Here is a 22,421-nt window from a genome sequence, read left to right as displayed (position 1 = left end):
GTTATAAAACAGTTGTCCATGTGAATGTGTGTCAAACTCAGAAAAGGCAGCGATTTCTTAGCACCTAAATTATAACCAGACAGGAGACCATATAATCAGATGGAGACACAATGTGAACTATCAGTAACTTTTATGCAAATTAATTTAGCCACATAACACTAATTATATATCTATTGTTAGGTATGGACCCTAATCATTCACTAATCTCTCATAAGTGCTTTGTAATCTCATTACAGAATTGGCATGTAAAAACAAGGCCTCAGTTCACATCTAAATCCGATTTTTGTGCATTTATTTCCTTCTATCATGGCCTACAATCCATATTTCTTGGTTTTCATGCCATTATCAGATTTTAAAGTTCCTTTGAAAAGACTTGATACCTGATGTATTTTAATTCAGGGTTTACATACTATACCAGAAAAATCTTCTGCTAAACTCTTGTTGCCTTTTATGCTGCACTGTCCACTCTCGGACAATATATGAGTTTTATTATATGCCATATTTGGTTACTCTTGGCCTTATTCTTGTGTAGCCATTTATCTGTTCTCAATAATCCCTTTATTTTTGGTTAGTGGCGCAGTAGAGTTCTTTGAATGGTCTTGGACCAACCCAGCTCTCTTTCTTGCTTGCTTGTGAAGAATAACAGTAGAATGTGCTGGGAATGCAATATCCTCAGATAGGGAGGAACAGCCTGAAACCTGTCCCTCTTAGGAAACTGAATAGCTTGAGTTAGGAAGGAACTGCATGGGACAGCCTGAGTTTTGTTCCTCTCTTTCCTGGGAGCAGGATGTCCTTTACGGCTTTGCCCAGTGTGTCATGTGGCCCCTGAGGTATATAATCCAGGATGGGCTGCCTTTTAGGGTCCCTCAGCTGTGAAAGTGGGGCATTCGCATCAAGACTACATCTTTCCTGTTCAGCTGTCTTCAGCCTTGGGGGACCCACACACAATGGATCCAAGACTTCTGTCCCTTGTTAATTATCTATAAGAAAGAAATCCATTTCACATAACTTGTGAACATGTTTTCTTTCACTGGATTTAGGGAAATAGGTAACCAGTGCATGGTGGACCTACATAGTAGCCCAGGATGCAGTGGGCATAAGTATATATGGACTCCCATTTCTGGTGGTTGGCACAGTGATGATCTTTGCTATTTTCCTCATGGAATGGGGGTCCTTTTTGGGACTAATAATTAGCAAAGTTGTTTCACAGTTGGCCCTCCAAAGAATAGTGCCTGAAATATGGTAACTCCATAATAAACTGTGTAAAGTACACAGTGAATGAATATGTCTTAGACCTAGAGCACGGCATGCAGAACACTCAAGTTGAAGAAGAAAATATTAGAATTTCTACTTATATTTAGGTGTAAATCTCATTCTTTATTTACTTTAGTGTATTTTGAAATGTGGCTAATACTGTCTTATATATTACATGCATACGATTTTTAAATGGGGCTCTGAAAGACTCACTATTGGAGGGTAATCTCTCTTGTCACATTGCTTTCTGGTCTGGCCACTCGGGATCCCACGGCCCTTCTGCTTCTCTTCCACATGAGGACCAGTTCAGTACCATACCCAGAGCTAGGCTCGCACTGCTCACCCAATCCTCCCTGACGGTCTTCTTTAACCAGTTCTGATGGCTCTTTGTTGTGATTTGTGGGTCTCTAAATTGGCAGTCATTTGAATGGAAAATGTCTATTCTGGCCCTATTTGGATTAGAAAAGGATAGCTTCCATGTAGCATACTGTTCTAAAGATATTTTTTTCTTGAAGATTACAAACCTCACCCCGACAACGGCCCCACAAAATCCAACCTTTATCCATCATGTCTTCCTGTTTATAAGCCCTCCTAGCCTCTCTTTCCTCCAAATCCTTCCTGACACAGATTATAAAAACATTTACGGAGGCCGAGACGGGCGGATCCCGAGATCAGGAGATCGAGACCATCCTGGCTAACATGGTGAAACCCCGTCTCTACTAAAAAAATACAAAAAAATTAGCCGGGCGCGGTGGCGGCGCCTGTAGTCCCAGCTACTCGGAGGCTGAGGCAGGAGAATGGCGTGAACCCGGGAGGCGGAGCTTGCAGTGAGCCGAGATCGCGCCACTGCACTTCAGCCTGGGCGACAGAGCGAGACTCCGTCTCAAAAAAAAAAAAAAAAAAAAAAAAAAAAAAGGTTACAAATAGTGAGCAAATAACAATTATAGTTACACAGCAAGAGAAAAGTCAAAATCATCTAAGGTAAAATAAACGTTCAAAGAAAGTTATATATAGATACAACTTAAAAAACCTGAATTATACATAAAAATATATATGTATCAAGGGAGCTTTTGCTTTAAAATTATTTTCATGCAGATGTTTTTATAAAACAAAGAATCCTTTTCATATAAATGACCATTCTTCCTCTGTATTTTATTATACAGGGTTTGCTTGAATTGACATGTATCTTCACTAGGTGGGTTTCTAACTATCTCATTCTTTTTCAGAGGAAATGTGAAAAGTGTTTGGGGACTAAGTACATTCAGAGAAAGCTCTAAAATTTATAAACAAAGTTTTGACAGAATGCCAATGATCATTTGGCATTATCTTGCCTTTGAGACAGAATATCTGTCTATTATAATTTTGTTATAATAGAATATCTTCTGTTATACTTTTGCTTTGTAATCTAATACCATTAGCCAGGTCATCTCTAATAGGGATTCTCTGTCTTGATTAACAGCATCTCCATTTAACCAGTTGTTCAATCTGGAAATGTTAGTGCCATCTTTAAATCCTCCTTCTTCCTTACAATTCATATCCAATTAGTTATTGAATCATAATGAACATATAATGTACAACATATGTTAATTTATGTTATTTCTCTTCCCTCCTCTTTATTCCAACTGTCATTGCCTTAATTAAAGCCATATGACCATTCTGGTTTATTGCAGTAATGCCTAACTGGTCTGTCTGCTGCTAGTCCTCCTGTCCTTCAAACTCTCCTTCCTTTCTTCACACTGTTGTCAATAATATCTTTTTTTTTTTTTTTTTTTTTTTACATGGAGTTTTTCTTTTTATTTTTAGTAGAAATGGGGTTTCTCCATATTGGTCAGGCTGGTCTCTAGCTTCTGAATTCAGGTGATCCGCCCGCCTTGGCTTCCCAAAGTGCTAGGATAACAGGTGTGAGCTACCACGCCCGGCCCTAATAATATCTTGTAAGACATGCATCTATTTTTGTTATTTCCTGTTTAAATAAATCAGTGTCTGTCTCCTAGTTGCTATACAAAAACCTTCAAATTTGTTGGAGTGCCACTCAGGTACCGTTACAATTATTCCAGGAAAATTGGCCCCTCCATTGCCCTTGGCCCCAAATTTTCATCAATATGCCCATTCACTTTTTTGCATTTCCATGTCTTTTCTCTTTCTTCTTTCCCCATCTGGACTACCTTTCCTCCACTTGTCAGCCTAATAAATTCTCCTAAGATTTGGTTCAAATTTTGACCTTTTGTGAAGCCTTCTTCAAACTCTGCTTTTTGGTACTTCTATACTTCTTTTTAAGTCTCCCATGACAACACTTAATGTATTGAATTGCAAGGCAGCATGAGCCTTCTACCCTATCAAAGTATAAAGTCTTTAAAGGCAAGAGCTTTAGTATTTTAAGTGCTGAATGCCCGTGTTCATTAAAGTCAAACCTCTGAACAGTAAGTAGTTCTGAGACTTAAAAAAAAACTTGATTATATTATTTGCCATTTAATTGATACCTTCTAAATTCAGAGACTTATTTCTTAATCAAGACATAATCTACAGCTTTTCAAAGGCAGGTTTTAGAGTGTTAATATTCTGGTTACCAAATCTGCTATTTAAGTCTGGGGTCCAATCTAAATTTTAAACAGCACTGTCCTAGGCCTCTTAGTCTTTATAATCCCATAAGACAGAGTCTGCCTGTTAGATTTGATGTAACAAAACTTACATATGTATAAAAATTTCAGTAATCTGCATTTCATCAGTATCTTACATTTAGTTATAAGCTAACCATTTTAAAAAGCAGTTAAAATATTATTTTATTAAATTTGAAGTCTATCTATATAGGCTCACTGCCACAAAGAGTTTAGTAATTTCCCATCATATTTTATTTTTTAGTAGATCGTATTTGTTGCAATTTTTATAAATATTACATTTTGAATATTTAATACTTTTAAACATTATTCTTCAGCATTGGAAATAATGTGCTTAATGGAAAAATTTTATGTTCATTGTTCTATAACTTCAAAAGTTGTTTTAAGTTATAAATTTGTAAAGATAAATGAAAATAAAGACCTTGAGAGAAGTGAAAATAATTATGATATTTTCCAATTTAAAAATGGAGTTGAAAATACTGCTTTTTCTAAACTGAACAAATTGTTTTCAGAACTGATAGACTTATTTTTATGAAGCTTTTTGGTCAAATTAAAAGATCAATAGATACTGCTACATGGCTACTTTATATATCAGACAATGAGAAATTAATTTATTTTCCTTAGAACTATATTTCTTTGTTGAAGAAACTGAAAAATATCATTGGTAAATTAATAGAGGACATTTCTACAAAGCAAATATAGTAATGCATAAAATATTCCATTCACAATATTAAAGTTGCATTTTATTCTGGAGTAACTGAATACAGCAAAGTTTCAAAACAACTCATAGAGCATGAAATAAAAAGGAACTCAATAATGAAGCTGCATCTTTTAAAATAATGTATAAAGTGAGAAAATGAGAATATAATAAAAATGTTTTGAGTAGCTTTAATGACTTCTTTTTCATTGAAACTGACTGCCAAATGAGTTAATGGTGAAGGTTTGTTTAAAAAATAACCGAATATAACTTTACAAATTAGTAGCTTGAAGATAGCACAACAAAGACTTTGAGACCAAATTCCTCAAAACAATAACCAACGAGATCAATGAAATGACTTGATTTAGGGCAGTCAGAAATATTTACACTATTCATAGGACAAATTGAAGTGATACAATTTGTGGATGACATTTTGGTTCTAAAGTTTTAAACTTGCATTTCTGCTCACATTTTCTCCAAGCATCATTTAGGAAAAGGTTTAGAGTGTACTTATATGTCTCCAAAGAAACCCACATTGTTCATTCTAAGTATGATCAGATCATTCAAAAACATTTGGGAAAAAAGTCATTTCGTAGTCACTGGTTCCTCACTATTACTGAGTTAGTAATTAATTATACATTTTAGATACACAGAACTCTATTTAAAGAAAATTATTAAATCATCAAAGATACTTCAGCCCATGTTATAACATCCAGTCATGACATGGACGTTAAGCATGATGTTGAAGTCCCAGTACAACGAAAGAAAGAAAACAGTCAAGTATGAAAAGTCTTTGTTTTCTTTTTTGTTGTTGTTGTTATAACCTAGACACCCAAAGCAAATACTTCTCAAATACATAACGATGTCAAATTAGCAAAGTAATAAATACAAGCAGAAAATTAGGAAGGCAGAAACAGACTTACTCTAATAACATTAAAAACAATAAAAGTAAACAAACTATATTAAGAAAGGGCATATAAACTTACGGTTGTCGTATAAGCAGCTTCTGGATCATCTTCCAGCACTCTGGAGAGACCAAAATCAGAAACTTTGCAAACTAAGTTGCTATTGACCAATATATTCCGAGCTGCTAGGTCTCGATGAACATAACCCATATCAGAAAGATACTTCATGCCGGACGCAATGCCTCGGAGCATTCCGACCAACTGGATGACTGTGAAGTGGCCATCATGCTTCTGCAAGAGAATCACAATTGTTTAAATTGACTTATTTTTAATGCAGTGTGTGCGTGTGTGTATTAAATAAGATCCTTACATGTATTTTATTGGATCAAATGAAGATAAGCATCAAGTTTGGTATCAATGACTATGTTCATAAGGAAAAGTAAGAATTGGTTTGACATTTAAAGAAACGGGAAAATCTAACTGGAAGTAATGAAGGACAACTAAACAAAGGACAGAAGGAAATCAACCAAATTAACTCACAGAGCAAAGTGATTTCAAAAACTTCGGTAATAGGAGAGAACTAAAGTAAAATAAAGTAAGAGCAAAGGCTGCCAAAAAAAAGGCTACCAAACAAATAGAATCCACTTTCCATAGTTGTAAGCTTTGAACCAGCTGTACAGCTGGGTAGAAGGGCAGCAAAACCAAGGACTGTATAAAACCCATGTGATAACTGGAGATACTGTGAAAAACAGTAGTCAGGCCAGGTGACTCAGGAAAAAAAAGTGGTGGTATAAACAAGAAACAAGTATAGGAAAGCAGCAGAAGAATGAAAAAAGCACAAGCAAACAGAAAATAAATAGATTTTTCCATTTTATAGGGAAAATAGAAAAGTTGTTGGCAATTGGCAGAAAAATGAGACTGTTTTAGCTCCTGGTTGGAAGGATTAGATTAAATAATGTGGAGAATGAGTCAGGCATGGTGTTAGTATCAATCCCATCAAAGTAATCGATCCCATCTTATTCCCTCCGCCTTGACTTTAAAATAATGTTTTTATTTTAAAGAGTTAAAAAATATCCAATTGTTATCTGAGCAAAATGTATGCACCAACAAGACCAGATACAAATAGTATACAAACAGTACCCTTGAAATTAGAGGAAATAAAAATAAAAATATTTTAAGTTTTAAAAATAATGCATATTATTCTACCTAGTTATTTGGAGATTGCTGTCTTTAATGGAGTTATAGAGAAACATGAAAAATTATTTTTTTATACATCAGGCAACATTTGTGAATGATATTAAAAATGAATAGCAGGAGATTGTAGGGCTATATTACTTTATGCTATACATTAGAAGCACAAATAAGAGAAACTTAAAAACTTTAAAAGTTAAAGCAGTTTTTATGAATACATATCTAATTTCAAACTATAGTGCAGCTTCAGGACAGAGACGATCTGACCCTAGCTGTCATGGTGACACAGTCTCCTATACAATGATGATTCATTGTTCAGGTAAATGAATAAGCTTATACTACAAATGAAATAAACTTTGTCTTGCTGTAGCAACTTACCTGTCTGATAGCTCTCTGATAATATCTCCCAACTCAAGTGCAGAGTAAGGGCAAAAAGCCCTCTCTTACAAAAACACTCTTACAGCAAGAATATCCATTTAAGCAGGTGCTTCTGTATAATTAATGTATAAAGGATGACCTAGCAAAGAAAATCTTTGGTGTTATTAGCTCTTTATGTTTCGAATCCATCTTCTTAGACAGTACACTATTAGATGAAAGCTGCCTCTTCTATCATGTACGCTACCTACCACTCTTCTATTAGGAATCTTGAAACCTTTGAGTGGAATTGAAAATATAAGTTCTTTCGGCCTAGAATGAAGTACACTGAAGTTTAAAAGTTGGCTCTTTTACCTATTCAAAAATGGAGTTGCCTCCTATCGTAATTCTTGTCAAGTAGAATTTTAAAGTAGTAAGGAATGTTAATGGGGCACCTGAAAACTCGAGAGTCTGTTTCCTTATCTACACGATGGGAACAGAGTTATCTAACTCAGAATTGCAGGGAGAATCACATACAAAGCAGACAACACAGCTCCTCGCTTAATTTAATAATAGTTACTATTTAATACGTCCTTGTTATTACTGTTATGACGTGTTTTTTTTCAATTTTAACGAGTCAGAAAATTCCCTTCTCACTTTCCTGAAAAATCACTTCTCAATATATGCGCCTACAAATATGAAGAGAAATAATTACTTAAGACCGGGCTGAAATGTAATGTTCTATCTATGTTGAGTGTGTCACAAAGCACCAATTTGCTTTTTAATACTTTTATTGAAATATAATTAATGTACCATACAATGTATCTTTTAAAGTATACAATTCAGTTTTGATGTTATTCATGGAGTTGTACAGCTATCACCAAAATCAATTCTAGAACTTTTTCATCATCCCCTCTGAAAAGACCCATCCTTACCAGCAATAAGTCCTCACTTCCCCTAACTCCTCCCACCACCCTGGGCAACCAGTAATCTACTTTCTAGCTCTATCTATTTGCCTGTTCTGGGTATCTCTTGAATGGAATAACACAATATGTGGTCTTTTGTGACTGTCTTCTTTTACCTAGTATGTTTTTAAGGTTCATCCACCCATAGCATGTTTCAATAATTTATTCATTTTATTGCTGGATAATTTCTATTCCTTTTGTATATTCATCAGTTGATGGAGTTACTTCTACTTTTTGGCAATTATGCAAGTTATTTTTAAAATTAATCTTAAAATATTTTTGTCACTAACATTTGAAGATTTAGATGAACTGCTTTCATGTCAATCATCATGGTAATAATGGTTCTAATAATGGTAAGTGGTATCATTTAAAAAACAAGATTTTGGTGTATTAAAACGATCTAAACTACTTTCCGCATGTTCTTTTATAGGACTATAAATGTAGGATATTTACTTCTAATCCATTGGCCAAGACATTCTCAGGGGTCCACGAGGTTAAAATTATTTTCATAATAGCACTAAGTACATGTTTTTGCATTTTTTCATTAGGTTGATATTTGCACAAATGGTACAAAACTCTGATGAGTAAAACTGCAGAAGCCTCATCAGGAATAAAGTCAGTAGCACCAAACCAAACTATACTAGTATTCTCATATTCTTCTCTGACACAGGCACTTATAGAAAGATGGAAAGCTAGTTTTTCTTAAGAATGTCCTTGGTGAAGCAGTAAATCTTATGAGTTTCATTAAATCATGATCTTTGATTACACACTCTCAGCATCAATACCTCTGAGGAGGAGAAGAAAGCAGGATTGGGCAGCAGCAGGTTACAGTTCAGTGCCTTCACCCAAAGGCCTTTGTCTATTTTATGGGATGTTCTGGATAACTCCTCAGAGTTGGCTCAAACTGAGGAAAAAAAAGACTGGGCCCCTGTCCTGCTACATCAATCACTGGATTCAGGCTGCTCGTGTAAAGGGGTCATGGCCTTGGGTGGCCTTCTTTAGCCAAGGGCATTCTCTAGAGAGGGATTTGGTTAAGTAAGGGCTACCAGCTTCCCAAACTCTGGAAGCTGTAGGAATAAGGAAGCTGATCCTGTGACCCTCCCAACAAAGTTCCCGCATGCACATCTTTTATAACCCTTCCCAGGGAACGCAACCTGTGTTATTTTATCTCCCTATCACTACAATCATCTGTTTATCCACTATCCACACATCTATCCACTGGTCTATCTACTGTTTATAAAATGTGGGCTTGACGAAAAAAAAAGCTCTAAAAATAGTTCCATATGCTTTTGGGAATGCATATCTTAATTTCTTCCACATTACTGTAGGGGAAAAATAGCTCACATTCATTGAATACTATAAGCCAGTCCCAGACTAAGGTTTTTACAGGTATTATTTTATTTCACTCTCTCAATATTGATGTGATGTAAATGTAGTGATTATCTTCATCTTGTAGATGGTGAAACTGAAGGACAAAAAGATCTAATAACCTAATAAGTGGTGGAGTCCGGATTTAAATCCAAGCAATGACAGAGCCTGTATTCTTATCTATTGGAGTTTTTGGAAAAACCAAATTTTACATAATGCTGGGCTAGTTTGGGCAGCATAATTTGGCAAAATACAGCAATGTATAAAGACCTCTAAGATCGTTTAACCAAAAGCAAACAAACAAAAACACTCCAGATAAATCAACAAATGAGGATCTATTCACCTCTGTCTGGCTGAGAGGAATAGCCTCATTTATTCACACATGAGGATAGCACAAATCTGTTTCTCTACAAAGGACACAACTCTCTTATTCAAACAAAATCTATATTCCTTTTTCTGGTCTTCCTCAATATAGCCTTCTCAAGTTTGGTTTAGGACATACTGGTTTCCTTGAATATGGTAGATGGTTAATAAATGGTGACAGAATTAAATAACTTTTGATCCTATCTTGTGGTGCAATGGTTGTTATTGCTATATTGTTCCTATTGTCTCATATATAACAGACTGTTTTCTTAAAGTAGGACACGGGTATTATCCCTTTTATGTAGCAGTTCTCTTACAGCATCCACTATATTGCCATGCATTGTGTTAGCACTCGATAAATATTAATTCCAATTGAATTGAATTGTTTATGAGGGGAGATGAAAAATGTGAGAGTACTGAGATTTAATATTTTTGGGCTTCCTACTGAAGATTAATCTAAAAGAAACTATGAATTTTTTTATGACATATGGTCTCTTCCCAGGAAGGCAGATTCAAATGAAAGAGAGTGAATATGGCATATTTATATACTGCATCTCAGAGATTAGTAGCTAGAATTCAGTTTGTCTTCATCCTCTTTTTTTTTGCTCTCTCAACCTGACTGCTGAGAAACATGGAGTTTATCCTCTAACTGACAGAGAGGGTGAGCCTGATTGGAAGGGGTTTCTGAAAGCTATACATAACAATGCCTGCTGTTTCTAAAAGCTGCAGAGCTCCATCAGACTCTCTCAGACCCCAGAGCACAGCATCCCCCAGATCTGACAGTAAATGACATGTTGCATTGTCTGTGCAGTAACCCCAGCTCTTCACGATAGTTGTCATGGACTGCATCTACATACACTTCAAGCCTCCCAGTGTCCATTCGTCTTAGGCTGAGCTCAAGTACTTAGATTGAGGTTAGGACAAACATAGGATCTGAGTGCCAGGCTGTCCTGAAGGCATCACATTACTGTCTAACAAGGCTTTCTGTGAAAACACAAATCTTACCCTTTGACTTGCTTTAAACACTTCAATGATTTTCAATGACAGAATAAAGTGCAGTGTCTTAGTCACGAATACAAAGACCTGACCCTTGCTCATATCTTTAGTTGCATACCCTTATTCTGCTTTATTTTATTTTATTTTATTTTTGTATGTGCTCTATTCACCCCTACAACATGTTGTTTTATATCTAACGTGCTTTACTTATACAGTTCCCTCTTCCAGGAAGGTCATTCTAGTCTTTGTCACCTGAGTTTTTTTGTGACATGTATTATCTCTTCCAGGAGGTCCTTGCTGAATCCTCAAGTTTATTCCTTCTAACAACACTCCCTGAGTATCCTATGGGCCAGTTACTATAGTTCTAGGTGCTAGGAGTCAACGTGGGAAGCAAAACAGGGTGATTTGAGAGCGATAGAGAAACTTAGTCCAACTTGGTTTTGTCTCTAAAACAGATCTCAAACCTCGGCTAAAACCAAATATGTATGTGTTCATCTCTCCCACTGGATTGAACATGATTTTGAGGACAATGAGCATACTTTGTCTTGTTCACCCTTGTAATCCCAGGGCCTAGCACCTTGCCTGAAACACAGTGGATATTTACTAGATATTCACTAAATTGAACTAAACTGAATTCATTTATTTTTCTCTTAAAGGAGTGAAGCTTTTCAAACTTTCAGTATGTGGTAAGATATTTTCTAGAAGTATTTTTAATGGAAAGTCATATTTACTGTAGTGGATTCTCTGCAAAGATCATGAATGAACAAGAAGTACTGAAGTGTTGACTACACTTGCAGCTGCTCCATTTTTGAGGGCAAGACTCTGATTATGACTACTACCAAATTTTTATATTTTTGCTGAAGAGTGAGGAAAAGGGAACTAAATATCTTATATAGATATCTGCTATATTTCTTTCTAGATCTTCAATGGAGAATCACTGATGTCAAGCCCACCAACCAAATAGCTTAGAAACTGTCAAAGATCTATGGACCGTTTTAAATCACTGCCCTCAAACTTTCTTGCTGAAAAATGTGCATTATTAAACCAGATAACTCTGGTGATTCAGTGTCCTAAAAAGATTAAATATGACGGTAGATGACACTATAACCAGTAGATGATAAGCTGCTATTCTTGAGGAGAATTAACAAAAATTGCATGTCACTGATTCTATAAACATTTAGAGGATACACTTCACAATGTGGTGTCACGGGTACCTACAATAAACAAATTTCACAGATTCCTCACAAATCTGATTCAATAAACACTATTGGATAATGACAATTTAAGCTAAAAAAAAGAAGTAATGGAAATTTGGTTCATATGTATATCAAAAGCCTTTTTGGTTCACTAACTATGAATTATAAGAAATGACACTAGCCTTTCAAAACAAAATGACAAAAATAGGAGGCTAAGTGGAAGCCTTGTAAAATTATTAATTCCAAACCTTTGACTTGAGTTATAAAATGGCTACACAGGACATTTACCTTACTAGATGGTTTATAAAAGACCAAGGTACGCAAACACTGGACACTTTAAGCCTGTTGTTCTGGTTTTTGTGTTGCTAGAGGTCATTCTCAAAAAAACTGGATGTCAGAAATGCACGGAGTTCATGAGAGACAAAAGATGGGCGTCTCTGAAGAGCCAGAACACCACAGAGGATCTGACTTCTGGGGTTCAGATTGTCCTTTGGCACAAAAATATCCTCACCCATATTATCTGCATGTTTCCACTTATTTTTGTTTTGCTCTCTGAAATTCCTCTATTAAAATATTTGTGGAGTTTACAAATGCAGGAAAAGATGAAAAATCATCTGGCGGAATTAGAATAGTATTTGTGAGTCACATACTCGCATAAGTCAATCTAACCTTATATCCAGCTAAGATTTGTGCCAATGAGAAAATGGAAACTGAGATTAAGATGGGATGAGACTCCAGGTTACGGGTGATTTTATAAGGTGGAAAAAGACCTAAACTCAGGCAAGAGGGGATGAAGAAGTGCTACCACATGTGAATTCTTATAATAAAAGTTTTATCTTTGAGGATGTGGAAGGAAGACATGAAGAAATAGGCAGATGACATAGAAAAATTGCCTTAAAAATTTTGCCCAGGGCAAGTCATGTAGAGGGAAGGAAAACACACTTTCCACATTTTGAAGGAGACTTCCAGGCCTCTTTCCTATTGGACGTTTCATCTTTCAGCTGTCGTCTGTGTTAAAGAGGCTTCTATAAGTCTGCCTAGGGACTTTAGCAATGTCTTTAAAAGAAATATTTATGGAAAAATGCATTTTGAGTTCTGAACAATTGATTTATAAATGACTTCACAGAAAACAGTCCTTGGAGGATTACTCCTATAACTTAAGTTTAAAGTTAAATTTCAGTTTTTATATGTTTCTAAATAAAAAAGGTGACTATACTATGACTTTTTAAAATGATGTTGAATTTGAAAAAGAAATGTTTGGGATTATTTATAGATTTGAAGACACGAAATCACTCTTTTTTTAAAAAAAATAACCACCAAATAAATAAGTAACGATCTCCTTTTTATTGAAAATTGTCTTGGTTCTTGTGGTCTCCCCAGTTGAAAATCTTATTAGACTTTAACTTAAAAAAGCCTTCAAAGCTCTTTCTCTTGTAGTCATCATATATTTTGAACTTAAGCTAGGCACAGTTATCTTTTTAGTTGTAGTTGAGAGAGGCCACAAAGAGTAAAATCAGTAATTTCAATAACAAGAAAACTAAAAATGTCATCTCTAATACACTAAAAACCTAGGAACAATATAAGTAGATATGGATTTGTGAAACATGGTGTTTGGATTTCAAAATTACATGTTAAGAGCTAAAAATGAATCTGAATGTAATATAGCTTTAGCTTACAAAGGTTACTACTGAATTTGCTTTGTTAAAAATAACTTCTGCTTAGGTTTACATGAAAGTAATATATACTAGTTACTGTGTGCTACATTTATACAAACTCAAAATTAAATTTAAAGTTATTATTTGGGGCAGGGTGTCACAGAGTGCCATCATCTTGATGAAGTATCATTAGAGTATATCAGAATAATCCAGGGAAGTTTTTGCAGAATACATATGTGTGTGTCTGCATATTTATCTTGTAAAGTGTCTTGAAGATGGTGATTCTGGTTATTGGGCATGGTTGAGAATTATAAATTTAGGGTTTAATATTCAGTTCTGTAAATCCAGTATCTCATAAATGATCCAAACACAGAGATAGGAGTGACCATAGAGGAGTTCAGGAAAAATACATAGAATTTCTTTATATATAAGTATAATTTAAAATTATGTACAATCAAAAGATCAATGTCAAGTTTCATATGCAAAAGAAGAATGAGAATTATAAATTACAATTTCATGGTATCAGTTAATACAACATTTAAAGAGGTATATTCATGCTATTGAATATTGCTGCTCAAACTCCTAATTTACAAAAAAAGTTCACTCATCCATACCATATGCTTGGTTCTAAGCACACCATGCTCTCATATATGTGCATGTCTGATGTCACATTATTTGTAGAATAGTATTTAGCATTAAGTTGGCTCAGGTGTAGTAAATTACATTCTACTGCATGAAGTTTAACCTATTTTTCTCTTAAAAATGTAATTAAGGTGTGTTTCTACTATAATTTTTATGGCTTAAAAACAGTTGGTCAGGCATGTTGGCTCACATCTCTAATCCCAGCATTTTGGAAGGCTGAAACAGGAGGATCATTTGAGACCAGGAGATTGAAACGAGCCTGGGCAACACAGTAAGACCTTATCCCTACAAAAATAAAAAATTAACTGGCATGGTGGTGCATGTCTGTAGTCCAGCTATTCAAGAAGCTGAGTTGGGAGAATCTTGAGCTCAGGAGTTTGAGGTCACAGTGAACTATGATCACGTCACTACACTCCAGCTCGGGCGACAAAGTTTCCAAATGAACAAACAAACAAACAAACAAACAAACAGTTATTGGTGGGTAAGTGCAATTTTCTTCTTTTCCACTGCTGAATATAAAATGAGTGTTATTTAGATTAATTTCACTCTTCCACCTCAGCACAAATATAATCACGTGCATACAATTTACAAGAAAAGTGTGCTAATAAAATACAGCTCTCATTATTAATAAATAACTAGTATAAGGTAAAATGCCATCTTTACTAGATTTATAATTTGAGTACATAAATATTTAAAAGATCTCTTTAAATTTTAAATTAATATTTGCTTTGCATTTGCTTAAGGAAACTCTTCAAATGTCTCACATTGCTTTTGAAATGCTGACATGCACTTATATATGTTATTTCAATACTCATATTCCTGAGATATATCTACAGTTTTTAATGATGAAAATTGAAACTATTTTTAGCCACCTGAAAAAACAGATCAGGAAGTTACAATTTTATGACTTTTAGTGATATCTTCTGAAATATAATATAATAATAGATGTCATTATGAATACCTGATTATGTGGTAGATACTGTTCTAGGAGTTTTATGTCTATTAGCCATTTAATACTATGGTGCAATAACCTTAGGAAACAGTTATTGCCTATCATTGAACTTATTTTGTAGGTAAAAGTTGTCCTTGATTTTCTCTTTCTTTTATATACTTTATCCAATCCATCAGCAAATCCTATTGGCTCTACTTTCAACAAATATCATAGACTTCGACCATTTCCCTTAAACTCCACTGCAACTATCCTAGTTTAAAGCATCATTCTCTCTTACCTGGATTATGGCAAAAACCTCCTAATCTCCCTGCATTTATTTGTGACTCACTGTAGTCTCTTCTCAATACAGCAACGAGTGATTCTTATAAAATATATAGTCATTAGGTCATCATGCTATGCCTCTATTCCAAAGACTACAAAGGCTTCCCATATTACTCAGAGAAAAGTCAAAGTCATTATAATCACCTACTGTGCCTGATTTCAGTAGTTTAACAACTTGGCTGCATATTGGACTCAACTGGGGGAACTTTTGACAAATATTGATGCATATGTCCCATCCCAAGAGATTTTGATTTCGTTGGTCTGGGGTAAAGCCTGGAACTTGAGAATTTTAAAAGGGCTTTAAATTTAAATTATTATAATATGTAGCCAAATATAAGAATCATTGCTCTCCAAGAGATGTTTCCCTTTCTGTCTCCATCGGCTCTGACTTCATCTTTTACCATCCTTCTCCTTACGTACTCATCTCAAGCCATAATGATAGGGTGACCATATATTTTATTATTCTAACTGCAGAGTAAAAGGCTCATGCTAGTAATTACAAAGGGACAACATGCATAATTTGGCATTGTTTTAGGAAAAACAGGCATATGTTCATCAAGCATAAATACTTATTTGCAGTTCTATAGAAATAAAATTCTCCTACTTCAGAGAATTGGCACTTGCTATTACTATTCCCTGGAATATTTTCCCTGAGGTATCCACTTTATTTGCTCCCTTACCGTCTTCTAATCTTTACTCAAATGCCATGTTTCAGTAAGACCTTCTCTTCCACTCAATTTAATCCTGAAACCCACTCTCAATTCCACTTGCCTTTTCCCTGTTTTATTTTTCTCCACAGCAATAAGACCATCTGATGTACTATGTATTGCTGAATTCTTATTTCCCTACCCACTCAAATTTTTATTTCTCTTTTGCTTACTTCTGTATTCCAGGATCCAGAAAAGTACCTGGCCTACTGTAGTCTGTCAATGCATATTTGCGTAACAAATGAATAAAAGATTTATCAGCTGTTTGACATTGGGCAAGTCACCTAACTTGCTTTGCCTCAGTTTGGTCATTGGTAAAATGAGGACAGTGGTGATAACTACTTCACAGTGCTGCTGTGAACAATAAGTGAGCTAATGCATGGGACTGGAATAATGCCTGACTCATAGAAAGCACATGTAAATGTTAGTTATATTAGCTTATTAAGTATATTAATCTCATCTTTACTTCAGCCACAGACTCCCAAATGGACATCTGGAAGTTGTCATTTCTGAAACTGTCTCACTTCAGAAATCTTAAACATCAACCTAGTGTTATATTGGTAAACCTGCTCTCTAGAGAAAAATAAGACAGAAAGCCCTGATTTGTAGCATTTGCCAATTCCTGTGGTGTAAATACTCCCATCACAGCAAATTTTAAGCTACTAACAGTTTATCAGCCAGTTCTTGCAAACTGGTAAGATCTGGCTCTAGCACACTACTGCCAGTACCCTACTTTCTGGCCACATTCTTCTTTCCCTTCCTCTCTTACCCTCATACAAAACTATACTTTCTTGTCTCTGCAATAAAGACTTCTAGCCCATATAATTTTGATTATTTCTAGTCTACTAGACTCTTCATTTCCTTCTTCATCTAGCATGGACTCACTCTCTGTTACCTGAATGATCCCTTCACTACCATCCTCAGTTGCCTTTCGACATCCTTGTTTTTCTTTTGTACATGCTCTACAAACCATAGTTTCTATTATCTTCACCCTCACATTTGGGGAGTTGAGTGTTCATGTAGAAAATCACAGAAGCATGTACATCACTATCATAACACATTTATGTTCTTCAGCATCATCTGAATGTTCAGCATGATTAGTTAATTATTTTTCTCCAGGACCAAGATGAGGACTGGCAAGTTTTGGGAAAAATGTATACAACTAGCACATATAATTGGGCCAAGAGGCCAAAAGATCATGTCTCCTGGATACTTACACTGCATACCATTAATAACTTTGATAAAGATTTTTGGTTGATTGCACCTGCTAGGGTCTTGAAAAAACAGTCTCTGGAGTAGAACTTGCTCTTCATGGTGCAGCACTTCCATAATCTGCTACTTTTGTTTTTAATTTCAATAATTATTCCAAACATTCACCTTAAAGGAAAGTTTGTCCTCAAATTCCCATAAAAACTCTTCTACTACTTTGTGTAGAAATGAAATAGAATCAGGCATCATTTCCTTCAATTTATGCATGTTCCTCATAAAGCTATCTAGATCTACAACACTCCAGTCTTGGGAGATGCAGAGGCTTCTGCTCTCCAAAGTCAATCCTCCACCAGGTTCCTTGATTTTATACCTTTTCATCTCCTGAAATCTTTTGTCTTATCTATTTTTTTAATTCCCCCCTTCTTCTTTTTCAGTGTATGCATAGTCCAAATTGTCATCTATTTTAAAAATACCCTTGATTTTAAGATACAACAATTACAAACATTAATGTAACTAACAACAGACCATCAAAATATATGCAACAAAAACTGACAGAACTGATAGAATTGAAGGGAGAAACAGATAGACAAACATTTCAAAATCCCACTCTGAAAAATGGACAGAATAACCAGAGAGAAGATAAGAATATAAAGGACTTGAATGACACAATAAACCAACTAGATCTAACATAAGTAAACACTATACCCAAGAAAAATAGAACAAAATTTCATATGGAATGTCTTCTTTGATAAGCCATATGTTAGACAATAAATTTAAATATCAAGAGATCTCAAATAGTAGATTTCATACAAAGTATGTTCTCTGACTACAACCGATAAAGTAAGAAGTAAATAATAGAAGAAAAATGTAAAAGTCCATAAATTTGTGTACAGACAATAAACTTTCAAACAACCAATGGATCAAAGAAGAAATCACAAAGAAAATTAGAAAATACTTAGTGACTACTGAAAATGAAAGTGTCTCATACTACAATTTGTAGGACACATATCCAAAGCAGAGATAAGGAGGAAATTTGTAGTTATAAATGTCTGTATTAAAAGAAAGAGGAATATCTCAAAACAATAACCTACCTTAACAACGTAAGGAACAAGAGAAGAACAAACTAAACCCAACGGTAACAAAAAGAAGGAAATAAAAATAAGAACAAAGATAAATAAAATAGATAATAGAAAAACAATATGGAAAATCCACAAAACCATAAGTTGGTTCTTCCAAAAGAACAATAAAAGTAACAAACTTTTATCTAGATTGACCAAGAAAATAAAGAGAAGACAGAAACTACTAAAACCAGAATGAAGGTGTGATATTACTACCAATTCTACAGAAATAAAAAGGATTATAACAGTACTATAAATGATTGTATGTGAATAATTAGATAACCTGGATAAAATGGAAAAATTCCTAGGAACACAAAACCTATCAAGACTAGATGATGAAGAAATAAAAAAACCTGAATAGACCTATAACTATTAAGAAGATTAAATTAGTAATAAAAAAACTCTTGATGAAGAAACTCCCTGGACCTGATGATGATGGCTTTATTGGTGAGTTCTACCAAACATTTAAAGAATGAATACAAATCCTCCTCAAACTTCATCCAAAAAACTGAAGAGGAGAGAGACATTTTGATTCATTCCACAAACATTACCTTGATACTAAAGCCAGACAAAGACACTACAAAAAACCCCTACATTACTATAGACCAATATCCCTTAACCATTCATGAAAAAATCCTCAACAAAATACTAGCAAATGGAATTCAGCAGCATATTAAAAGTATTATACACCATGGCCTAATGGAATTAATTCATTGAATGTAAGGATGGTTCAAACATGAAATTCAATCAATGTAACACACCATATTAACTGAAAGAAGGGGGGAAAATCCCCACAATGATCTAAATTGGTGAAGAAGAAAACATTTGACAAAATTCATCACCATTTCATGATAAAAACACTCAACAAGCTAGGACTAAAAGAAAATTAGTTTGACATATTAAATGCTATGTGTATGTATATATAACCCACAGTAAACATCATACTTGACAGTTACAAATTGAAAGGTTTTCCCTCTAAGATAATGAACAGGGCCAGGATGGCACTTTCACCACTTTGATTCAACATATGTATCAGAATTTCAATAACATTTTTTTTTGGCAGAAACACAGAAGTCCGCCCTAGAATTCACATTCACATTGTATTTCAAGGGACCTTAAATAACCAATAAAGAGGAGCAAAGCTGGAGGATTCACATTTCTTGATTTCAAAACTTAGTATAAAGCTACAATAATCAAAATATTTTGGTATTTGCATAAAGACACACATATTGACCAATGGAGTAGAGCCCAGAAATAAACCTTTTCATGTATGATTGTTATGGCTTGAATGTATGTGTCCTTTCCAAATTCATATGCTGGAATCTAATACCTAATGTGATAGTATTAAGAGTGGGGCTTTTGGTAAATTATTAAGTCATGAACACTCAATCCTCATGAATGGGATTAGTGCTATTGTAAAAGAGGTTGAAAGGAGCATCCTAGTCCCTTTTTGCCCTTTTTGCTCTTCTGCTCTTTCACCATGTGAGGATACAGCTTTTGTCCCTTCTGTCATGTGAGAATACAGCAAGAAAATGTCATCTTGGAAGCAGAGAGTAAGCCATTACCCTTGGTCTTGGACTTCTCAGCTTCCAGAACTGTGAGAAATAACTTTCTATTATGTATTACATATCCAATCTGTGTTATATTGTTATACAAGCAGGAATGGACTAATAACAGTGGTCAAATAATTTTTGATAAGGGTGCCAAGATTATTAAGTTGGGAAAGTACAGTCTTTTCAATAAATGGTGCTAGGAAAGCTGAATATCAACACGCAAAATAATGAAGTTAAATCTTTACCTAAAACATATGCAAAAATTAACTCAAAATGCATCAAAGACCTAAATGTAAGACCTCAAATTATAAAACTCTTAGAAGAAAACAGTGCAAAAGCTTCATGACATTAGATTTGGCAATGATTTCTTAGATATGATACCAAAGCCACAGGCAACAAAAGGAAAAACTGACAAACTGGGCCACATGAAACTTAAAAACCTTTGTGCATCAAAAAACACTCTCTGCAGAGTACAAAGCTAACTCACAGAATGGGAGAAAGTGCTTGTAAATCATGTATCTCCTAAGGGAATAATATCCATCCTATATAGAGAACTCCCAAAATTCAACAACAACAAAAAATCAAGCAACCTGATTCAAAAATGGAAAACGGACTTGAACAGATACTTCCACAAAGTGGATATACAAATAGCCAATAACATTGAAAAGATCCTGAAAACCACAAATCATTACAGAAATTAAAACTTCATTGAGACACCACTTCACATCCATCAGGACGGCCATTATAACAATAAACATAAAACAAACAAGAACGTCAGAAAATAACATGTGTTAGTGAGAATACTGAGAAATTGAAACCCTTGTACTCCGTTGGTAGGAATGTAAAATGACATGGCCACTACAGAAAACGGTATGGCGGTTCCCCTAAAAGTTAAAAATAGAATTAAAATATTATCCAGTAATCCCACTTATGGATGTATACTCAAATGAATGGAAAGTAGGGTGTCAAAGTGCATCTATTCTCATAATAGCATTCTTCGCAATAGCTAAAACATGAAAGCAACCTAAGTATCCATCAAGAGATGAATGGATAAGCAAAATGTGGCACGTACATACAATGGAATATCATTTATCCTTAAAAAGGAAGGAGATTCTGACATACACTTCAACATGACTGAACTTTGAGGACATTATGCTAAGTGAAATAAGCCAATCACAAAAGACAAATACTATATGATTTCACTTAAATGAGATACTAAGAGTAGCCAAACTCATAGAGACAGGCAGTGGAATGCTGTTTGCCAGGAGAAGGGGGGAGTTTAATGATTTTAAAGAAGTGGGAAAGTTTAATTACTTAATGAGTGCAGCATTTCCGTTTTGCCAGATAAATAGAGTTCTGCAGACGGATACTGGTGATATTTGCAACAATGATATGAATGTACTAAACACTACTGAATTGTGCACTTCAAAATGGTTGAGATGGTAAATAAATTTTATGTTATGTGCATTTTATCAAAATAAAAAAATTGAAAATAAGTCCTTGATTTTTCTTACATTTTGGTCTACTAGCATACTAGCATTTGATTTATTACTTGCCTTGACATCTCACCCACCTGTTCCCAAAGGAATCATCTTCACCTACAAATTCCTGTCAGTTGTTCATTCTCATTTTTGCTCTCTGCAGTCTGGCTTCTGCCTGAGACCAAGCCATTGAAAATGCTCTTGTTGAGATCACTGAGTCCCTGTTATGTGTTAAATCCTATAGATGTTTCTTTGTTTCTGTCTTTCGGAATTCCTCTCCTGAATTTGTCACAATTGGTTATGTGCTCCTGACTTAAAAACTGTATTCCTTTGGGTTTGGGGACTTTATGGTTTTCTCTCTCCCTCCTTGTTCCTCTTTGCCCACTCTTGCCTAGTTACCTTTGGGAATTCCATCCATGCAGCCTCTTAGATTGGTATGGCACAAAGTTCCACCCTGGTTCAATGTTCTTCTTAGGAAATATCATAGTTTGCATTTAGTAACTACCTTTATGCTACCAAGACCCAGATGTTCAATTTTAGCCAATATTTTTCCACTGAGCATAAGATTTGTATTTTAAATTGCTGTCTGGATATCTCCTTTTTTAAAAAAATTTTCAAAACTTTTATTTTAAGTTCAGGGGTACATGTGCAGGATGTGCAGGTTTCTTAAATGGTTGTGTCATGGGGGTTTGTTGTACAGATTTCACCCTTCAGGTATTAAGTCTAGCATCCATTAGTTATTTTTCCTGATCCTCTCCCTCCTCCCACCTTCCACTCTCTGAGAGGCTCCAGTGTGTGTTGTTGCCTTCTATGTGTTGTCCATGTGTTCTCATCATTTAGTTCTCACTCATAAATGAGAACATGCAGTGCTTGGTTTCT

At 34.9% G+C, this 22,421-nt stretch overlaps 1 protein-coding gene across 6 annotated transcripts in view; it reads right to left on the bottom strand.

Moving 5' to 3' along the window:
* Positions 1-22,421, bottom strand: part of EPHA6 (EPH receptor A6) — a 928,471-nt gene that overhangs the window by 99,100 nt on the left and 806,950 nt on the right. For all 6 annotated transcript variants that reach the window (XM_031661852.1, XM_031661826.1, XM_031661827.1 and 3 more), the window contains one exon: positions 5,553-5,762. In XM_031661852.1, the coding sequence (XP_031517712.1) occupies positions 5,553-5,762 (210 nt within the window). The remainder of the gene's footprint in view (positions 1-5,552; positions 5,763-22,421) is intronic.

This window comes from Papio anubis, chromosome 2 (genome assembly GCF_008728515.1).
Source record: "Papio anubis isolate 15944 chromosome 2, Panubis1.0, whole genome shotgun sequence".
Lineage (NCBI taxonomy): Eukaryota > Metazoa > Chordata > Mammalia > Primates > Cercopithecidae > Papio > Papio anubis.
Note: the sequence above shows the minus strand (reverse complement) of the source record. Positions and strands in the feature narration are given on the sequence as shown.